The sequence below is a fragment of the Astyanax mexicanus genome, chromosome 18, assembly GCF_023375975.1.
Source record: "Astyanax mexicanus isolate ESR-SI-001 chromosome 18, AstMex3_surface, whole genome shotgun sequence".
In the NCBI taxonomy this organism is placed as follows: domain Eukaryota; kingdom Metazoa; phylum Chordata; class Actinopteri; order Characiformes; family Acestrorhamphidae; genus Astyanax; species Astyanax mexicanus.
Window position 1 is genome coordinate 12308075 of NC_064425.1, and position 9745 is coordinate 12317819.

Here is a 9745-nt window from a genome sequence, read left to right on the forward strand (position 1 = left end):
GGTGAATGACGGAGTATTACAGCAGCAAAAACTGAAAGATTTAACAAGCTGCGCACACACACACACACACACACACACACACACCAGACACACACACACACAGGGTTGTGTTTCAGTAGGCTGCAGAGTTAACGTCACTGAACAAATTTCCCTCAAGTTCCACATTTACACTGCAGACAAACAGAACCTATTGAACCAATACAATATGACCCTCTGGGGCAGATAACCATTATGATCTATTGACACCATGTCTATTAACACATTTTGACCAAAGTGTTCTAAACCACTGCAGCATTGAGCCCTGGAGCAGTGGAGGAACATGGAAGCATTTTGGTGCCCTTGGGTTTTCCCTTCTGCAAATCAAACCAAACAAAGCAGAGACCGCTACACATTTACCAATTTAATCACCAATTCGGACCTGAGAAACAAACCATAGGTGTGGAAACATCCACCGTCGGCTCATGCACTCAAAATATTGAGTAGGACAGATGCCCGCTGATGGTAAAGCTTATCTCCTTCTTTGCAGAAATATTATTAAAGCTGTAAGCAGGCCTGTGTTCCATTCTATGAGAAATTCATTTTTGTAATATCAATAAAGTGGGTCCAGGTTTATAAAAAGCTGTGATAAAAAGGGGAATAACCACTTTAACTGCATAGTGTTTAAAAAAAGGTAATTTTTACCATTAAACCACCTTTTGACAAAAGAATTTGAATTAGATAAGCAAGGCTTTTTTAGATAGCTAAACATTTTAGATTAGATTATTTTAGATTATATTGTATATATTTTTTAACAAAAATATATACATGTGACCTTTAAAAAGCACATTTAAATGCAAGTCCAGTGATTTCTTTGATTTTCTCTCAAGAAAGTCTTTCTTTTAAAGAAATAGTAGACTGTATGTTCAAATAATTGATATTTATGGCAAAAAAATCACTACTATTGCTGGCACTCACTCCTGTTACTGGCACTCTTTACTGTTAATTTTTGTTTTGAGTAACAGGAAGGCATTTTAGCATAGAAACCATAAAAACATAAAAAATAGCTAAAAGGTGGATATGCTAATAGCATTAGGATACTGAGCACATAAGTGATTTTCCCAAAATTTGTATTTAAAAAATAAACAAATAATATTTAAAAAAATTATTTAGGTAAAGGAAGATTGCCCTCCTCAGTCATAGTTAAAATAAGATCAAATATACAGAAAAACAAATAAGGGAATTTAATATTGGTCTTCCCATGGTCTTCAGAAGAACCAGCTGATGTAACTTCCTGTTGTAGATGCGACTAGTAGAATGTTTCAGCTGGGGTAATGTGTTACTGTAGCAGGAATAAGTGCTCTAGGCTCTAAACAAGTTATATTGGTTTAGTTTACGTCTGCTCAGATGTGTGTGTGTCAATATTTATTACATTTACGTTACAACAAGCGTCCGTTTAAACTTACACACAACTGGAGCAACCAGCCCTGCTTCAGATTCACTGTTCATATTTACACAATAAAACTCAGCCAAACAAACGTTCCTCACAAACAAACGTTACCCACAAACAAACAGCTACACACCATAACACAGCCCTACTAAACTAGTTAACTAGCACATCTATATATACATATACACGCAAAAAAACTCTATTTACCTCAGTAAAGGTGCTTTAAAGCGTCACACAGGTGATTTAAACCAGCTGCCGCGTGGTTCAGTCTGTTTGTCTAGCCCCGCCCACTACCCATGCTTTTGATTGACAGACAACTCAACCAATCATCAATTAATTTCCTTGCGCCAATTAAAAAGATAGCTCAACAGAAATTAGTGAAGTAAAATGTGTAAGCAAAAAAAAAAAAATAATAACATAGGCAAGGTAAGTTTATTAGTATAGCACTTTTCATTTAAAGAAATATTTAAGAGTCAATGAAAAAGTTAATAAAGAAAGTTATAATAAATGATAATTAAAATAATAAAAAGAAATGCAAAGTATAAAACATGACATTTAAAACATAATTAAATAAAATAAAATACAGAACAATATTAAAAGAAAATTAAATATTTATTTATTATAATTAAAATAATAAACAAGTAATGAAACTAAGTAAATATAAATAAATACAAAAAATAAAGTACTAATTTTATTACAGGGAAATAGAACAGGGTTACACAATATTGTATGTTACATTTGTTGCCAAAATAGCAATACGCCAGACCACCAATCCATCGGGGGTAGATATATTCACAAGCACTACTGCTATTTAAATGAGGCAGAAGCAAGGTGTGAAAATAGACTGTTGCTGGGGTGGAAGATAGCAATGAGCATCACGATGTGCCTTCTACAGGATGTAAGATAGGGCCTGCAGCACACACACATATGCACACATATATAAATGACAGTGAGCATTCCCCAGCCTCTTTGCCTGACTGTCAGAGTAAAAGATGTCTCTTAAAGCTCATCTCTGTGTGTCGTTACGTGAAGTCCTTTCATCTTTATAGCTGATAGCAACGTAGAAAGACACGTGGAAATTGCCTGTTAGCTCTGTGATCTCTCAGTCTCTTGCACACACACACACACACACACACACATGAACACACACTATCTGGGCATCAATGTTAGAGTCACAGCTGGCTCTTGTCTCTCTGGCTGTGTATCAGGAGACGATTGTTGTGTACACACCACATGGCACTACTGACAGTGCCAGGGTGTGTGTGTGTGTGTTTTCCCCTGAATGCTGTTTTAACCTGTGGCCCACTTTGCAAAGGAAAAGCAAACAGCTCTCTTCTTTTCTAAATCCTCCTAAAATATATTCAGACAGATATGTTGGTGCTGTGAAGTAGAGGCAGGATGTAGTGTTGGAGAGTGTGCACAGTGAACAGAGTACCAGATACAAGAACAGAGTCCTACAGTATCCTGTAGGAAAATACAGTGTCCTATGAAAATTTACAGGAACATACAGGATCCTACAGAATCTTACAAGAACCTACAGAGTTCTATAAAATATTACAGGGACCTACAGTGTCCTATAGAATCTTACAGGAACCTACAGTATTGAATAAAACATTACAGTAACCTACAGTGTCCTATAGAATATCACAGAAACATACAATGCCCTATTGAATCTTACAGGAACCTACAGTATTGAATAAAATATAACAGGAACCTACAGTGTCCTATAGAATATCACAGGAACATACAGTGTCCTATAGAATCTTACATGAACCTACAGTGTCCTATAGAATCTTACATGAACCTACAGTGTCCTATAGAATCTTACATGAACCTACAATGTCCTATAGAATCTTACATGAACCTGCAGTGTCCTATAGAATCTTACATGAACCTACAGTGTCCTATAGAATCTTACATGAACCTACAGTGTCCTATAGAATCTTACATGAACCTACAGTGTCCTATAGAATCTTACATGAACCTACAGTGTCCTATAGAATCTTACATGAACCTACAGTGTCCTATAGAATCTTACATGAACCAGGCTTTAGAAGGTGTTGTTGGTGTTGGGTCTGAAAGTGTTAGCGTTTAAACTTGACCTTTACTCCGTGTTTGTAGCTCCAGCCTCCTGAGATGGCTCGGCTTTTGTTTTTATTGATTAGCCGGTCAATGGAGCTGTCGCTTTTCCCCATGCCTGCTTTAGTTTTATTCCTTTTATCTTTGGTGTAGCAGAGGAACCCTTTCATCCAGATGAGATGGTCCAACTGCAGTGACCCTGACATGACTTCACACTTCAAACTGGATTCGCTTCACTGCATTACTGCTGGGCTTCACACAAACACACACACATACACACACACTGTGGTGAAAAATGCCATAGACAAAACATCATCTTACATATCACCAGTTTAATCACCATTTTAGTTCCAAGACTAAAACCCAATTATTCATATAGTTCCTCTTCTCTACTCTAGTAATTTCAATCTCTTAAGCTGCAGTAGTACAAACAATAGTAATAACGGTAGTAGGAATAGTATCAAGAGGACTATCAGTAATGATAGTACTAGTAGTAGTAGTAGCTAGCTATTACATAAGCATCATGTCAATCAGAACTGAAACTCCGCCTACTAGAGTTTGGATCAGGAGAGAAGAGTCAGTTTGGAAAGTTTATTGATGTGATTCCAAACATTCAGCAACACTGAGCCTAAACCCCCTAGATCAACTGTGCCTCCACTGAACAGGCACACACACACACATAGAGATCTCTGAGAGAGAGAGAGAGAGAGAGAGAGAGAGAGAGAGAGAGAGAGAGAAAAGGGATCAGTGATTTGTGTACACACACAGACTAGTGTGTGGTGTGTGTGTGTAATAGTTTCTGGGTCTCTATCTCTGGTCTTTGTTTGCTGAAAGGACATCTGGTGGTCTTATGATGTCGGACTGACACTGTCACTGTTTTCTGCCACAACACATAAAAACACACACACACACACACAAACACACACACAAACACACACTTTCTGTCTGTGGCCCGTTTGGAAAAGCACAGCAGGAAATTAATCACTGGAAGGTACAACACTGATGTTCCGTATGTCATTTTGGGAAGGACACCACAGGAATCGACCAAACACACACACACACACACACTGATGGACAGATTGCTCCAGGAGTGAAACTGAGAGGCAGTTTAAAGGCCATCTGTTGCTGTTGGCCGCTGTAACACACACACGCCCAGTCGCTTGTCCGTGGCAATGGCTGATGGGTTGCCGGGGGCGACTGCAGCAGGTAACTAGGCAACAATCCAAAATATGATGCATTGTGTAGGAAGCTGTCCATGTGACAAGAGTCAAGGCCACGGTGTTAACCAAAACACCCCATTCCCTCTGTGTGTTTGTGAATGTGTGTGTGTGTGTAGGATATGCCATCCTGCAGGCCATCATGGAGAAGGCGGGTCAGAACGGCTGGCAGGTGAGCGCCATCTGTGTGGAGAACTTCAACGATGCTGGCTACCGGCGCCTCCTAGAAGACCTGGACCGCAGGCAGGAGAAAAAGTTTGTCATTGATCTGGAGGCAGAACGACTGCAGACCATACTAGAACAGGTAAGAGCATTTTAGAACATATGATAGACACAGAACAGGTGAAGAACACAGATCATAGCTGCTGTGGGGGCTCTAGAACACTAGAACACAGAATTTCTTAAAAATCACTGGTACACTGTACATACGAAGGAGCATTAAACATTTTAGGTAGAAAGAGTTTGGTGAAGAGTGATGGTGTTTAAAAGGAGAATGATGGTGTTTGAGAGGAGAATTGTGTTGAGGCACAAAGTGTAGAGGCAAGTCATATGGTGAAGGGTTAATTATGGTGTTTGGATAGAGAGTGATGGTGTTTGGAATTTACCCTAATTTACACTAGTGAGTACACTCAAAAGACATGCCCAGTGATAGTCTTACAAATCACTATCAATAGCCCAGTGTTCTAACCCCTAAACCATCACCAACCTTTGTAGTAATAGTAATTGATGGATAATGTTTTGGGGGATAGATGGGGACAGTGTTTGATAATTTGGAGTGTTTTTTAGAAGTGTTGGTGTTTGGTGCTGTTTGGGAAATGCAAAGTTTGTTTTGGAATAATATCAATTGATTTTAGAGAATGATAGTGTTTCATGATGATTGGTATGGGCAGGGTTTGTTTTGGAGTTATGGTGTTTGTCAGAGAGTAATGGTGTTTAGTGGACAGTGTTTGATTATCTGCAGTGTTTTTTAAAAGTTATTTTGGGTGTTGGTGTGAGGTGGTTTCAAAGATGTGCGTTGCACGTTTTTGAGTGTTTGTGTTTGGTGTCATTTGTGAAATGCAGTGTTTGTTTTGGAATGACGGTCTCTAAAGGGATTTAAGTAGTGTTTTTGTTCTGCAGTGTTTTTTACATTCATGATGTTTGGGGGCTCTGAGTGGTCCTGTGGTCTAAGGGAACACAGTTGGCCTTACTCTCTCTGGGTGGGTAGATGGCACTCTTTCCCCTCCTCACTTCTAGAGTGATGTGAGCTGATGTATCAGAACCGAGTCGCTGCGCTTTAACTCCTGTGATACTATTCGGTAATGCTCCATCACCTGCAGTTCAAAAAGAGGCATTGTCTGACTTCACACGTATCAGAGGAGGCATGTGCTAGTCTTCACCCTCCTGGTGTATTGAGGCATCATTAGTGATAGGGATAGAGTCCTAATGAATGGGTTGGGTTTTGGCCTTGGAAATTGGGGAAAAAATGGCATAAAATTTAGAAACAAAATTTTATATGCATTCATGGTGTTTGAGATGTGCTGTATTTGGTTGTGTTAGTGTTTGAGATGTGCAGTGTTTTGGAAGGTTGGTGTTTGGGGCGTGCTCTGTTTGAATTCTCTGGAGGTTTAAATGTTTTTTGTTCAGTGCAGACTCCGCAGTGTTAAAATTATATATTTAATCACTGATCACTGATACATCAAAATAGAACCATAACAATACTTCATTTAGAGCTCTAATCTATGTGTGAGTCTCTCTCTTTCTCTCTCTGTTTGATTGGAGGGTGATGAATCTGCCCAGTTCCTCTCTGCTGCTCCTCCGGCGAGCCTCGGAGGGCTCTATCTATCAGACTGTCTGGAGATCAGACAAATGCAGCCTGGCACGCAGACACACACACACACAGACCTCCATCAGTGAAGCAGCGGGGAGGTGTGCAGGTAGAAGTCAAACAGACCCTCTCTCACCAGGCGCTGATCACACCGGTTGAGAGAGAGAGAAAGAGAGAGAGAGAATAAGAGTTTGGAGATGATTGCAGTGATGGAGAGATGAGAGAAAAAAGAAAAAATTAACAAAGTGGACCTCCACAAACACTGTTCTTTAATCACACACTCCTCTGGACCCTCTGTGCGGGCTGGGTGGTCCCCTCTCTCTCTTTATCTCTGTTTGTTCATTAACTGTTAGATGAGGCTAATTAATCACAGTTTAAACACACACACACATCATTATTAAGCACTGCTGCATTTTACTGGCTTAGCCAAAAACACAGTACTATCTATTACCTGTTCAAAAGTACTTAGTGAAAAAAAAAATACATTTACATTTACATAGAAATGCATTGACCTGTAGAGAGAGACTTTACATTGACTATTCATGCAACTGCCATGGAACTAGCATCATGTTCCATGACTTTTGCCATTTTCAATGGAAGCAAAGGGACACTGCACTGACCTGTGGGATATTGTATGTGGGGTCTCCTGCATTGAATGTGAATGTAATTTCTGCCAGTCACTTGTCAGGTCTGTGAGAATTTAGATTTTTGTATCCAGATGCCACTGGTCACGATCATTTGCTATTACTGTGTCTACTTCTATCCCATTTTCTGGGATCTGTGGATTAAGGAATGTTAAAAGTCTCCATATACAATATTCCACAGGTGTGTGGAAAATGAAGGTATTTGAAAGAAGATTGAGGGTGTTTGGAAGAGGAGTGAAGGTGTTTAGAAGGAGAGTGAAGGTGTTTGGATCATATTAAATCAATACATGGCATTAACATCGATGTATTTATTAAAACATAGGCGCTTTTAACTCTTGAGACCTGCCCCAAAATAGACTTACTGAGGTAACTGCTTAATTACTCCATGTTGTTGCGCTATAATCAAATGAATAGGGCTAATAAACCTGTGGTAAAGAATATTGGTTGCTAAATTATTTGAAACTGACATCAGTTAATCCTGGTTTAATTCCTGGTATTGGCTTATTTAGGAGTATTTTATCCTCTTTAGTAACACAGATGCTGCAAAATATCGTAGAGATTTGTCTTGTGATGTATCAAGTATCACAGAATCACAGTATCATGAGATGCCCTGTGATTCACACCCCTATGGATGTTCTAGGCAATTAGTCGATTAGTCTATGCAGACGAGGCTTAAAGGGTATAAATCTCCCAGCATTGAGCTCTGGAGCAGTGAAACTGTGTGCCAATTGTTTATTGGGGTGGCAGATTAAAGCACTCATACTTTACAGTCTTTCTTTCTTCCATCTCTTTCTCTCTTGCTAGACGTATTTTACATTGTACTCACCTCTCTCTCTTTCTCTCGCTCTCTTTCTCCCGCAGGCGGTGAGTGTAGGGAAGCATGTAAAGGGATATCATTACATCATCGCCAACCTGGTAAGTGCACACTGTTTGTGTGTGTGTGGGACATTGTGAATATAGGCTGTAAGTCCAAAGTTTTAATGAATGCAGCATTCAGCTACTTTAAGTTGCACCTTTTGCTGACACAGATGTGAAGAGAACTCTTTGGAGCAGATGATCATAAACATACTGGCACCATTCCTAATACCAGGTGTGAGCTAGAGAGAAATAAATACCCCCAGTATTGAGATGTGGAGCAGTGGAGGAACTGTGTTCTCTGGAATGATGGAGCTCCATACAATACATTTGGGATTTTTGAGTTAGGGATGAGGAGAGATGATCACGCAACATCCTGACCTCACTTATAACTCTTACAGCAATGCTCTAAAATGTAGTAAATATACAGTAGTAGAAATCTTCTCTGGACAGTAGAGACAGTCACTACAACAATAGCAGGATACACTCATGCTCATTAATATCCTTCATTTTAGAGCATTTAATGAGCAGGTGTCCCACTACTTTGTACATATAGGCCCAATACCATTTCTCTTTTTTGTACCCTCACCCCTTGTTTTCGAGTGTAACCCTTCCACTTGGAATAGAGTAACAGTGGGAAGGAGTGAAGTCCTCCCTCTAAGAATTAGGACAACCTTTCAAGCACTCAATACAGATAAACAGTAGCTATAGCAGTGGAGCGCTAAAGTTCAGCTTAACTGCTTCTTAACTAGTTAATTTTAGGGCAAAAAACAGCTTGATTTTATTTTTCCATTCCACCTTTAATACTGCACCCTTTGCCATCTGTTGCACAATTTAAGGTGGAATAGGAAAGTTAGCTAACTAGCTAGGTAGCTACTGATATGAAATACTAGTGATTTTTTTATGTTTAGTATGAAGAAAACGGCCATAAAACAGTGAAACTACACAATAAACTATGGTAAATTTGTAGTTATTTTTATCAAGGAAAAGAACTAAAATTTGTAGGTTTCTTCGGTCGCTTGTGCCGTCATCTTGTCCGTGATTCTCATAGTCTTCTGTTTTGAGTGAACCTTTGAAAAATCGATTTTTGAAGAATCATGTAGCTTTAACACTTACCTTAACTTACCCCCTTCAGCCTAACAAGAATCAGGACACCCTACCCCTAGATGTGAACATGTAGGCTAAAACAGAGGGGTAGGGATAAGTGGTAGCGCCAAGGGGTGAAATGGGATTTGGTCATAATATAACTGTGTAAAAGGCTTTACAAACATCTCTTTCTCTCTCTCTATCCCTCTCTCTCCCTCTCTCTCTCTCTCTCTCTCTCTCTCTCTCAGGGTTTTAAGGATATATCTCTGGAGAGGTTTATGCACGGTGGGGCGAATGTCACAGGTTTCCAGCTGGTGGACTTCAGTAAGCCGATGGTCATCAAACTGATGCAGCGCTGGAACAAACTGGACCAGAGGGAGTACCCTGGCTCAGAGAGCCCGCCCAAGGTAGGCAGGGCATTCCTTTACCAACCAATAACATGACAGAGTTTACAATAAAACACTGTATAGGCATTAGTTACAAAGTGACCAGTGAGTGGAAACACCAAAACAGCATGGGCTGTATATTACACCCTGTGCAAGGCACGTCATGATGCTCATTGTTATCTTACACCCCGCCAAAAGATTATTTTCATTTTCATATCACTTTCTGCTTGCACCGTTTAAATATA

General features: G+C 39.7%; 1 protein-coding gene across 5 annotated transcripts in view; it reads left to right on the forward strand.

The window, feature by feature from the left end:
- gria4a (glutamate receptor, ionotropic, AMPA 4a) overlaps positions 1-9745 on the forward strand; it is an 85215-nt gene that overhangs the window by 29853 nt on the left and 45617 nt on the right. For all 5 annotated transcript variants that reach the window (XM_007248590.4, XM_007248591.4, XM_007248593.4 and 2 more), the window contains exons 4-6: positions 4842-5026; positions 8035-8088; positions 9363-9521. In XM_007248590.4, the coding sequence (XP_007248652.3) occupies positions 4842-5026; positions 8035-8088; positions 9363-9521 (398 nt within the window). The remainder of the gene's footprint in view (positions 1-4841; positions 5027-8034; positions 8089-9362; positions 9522-9745) is intronic.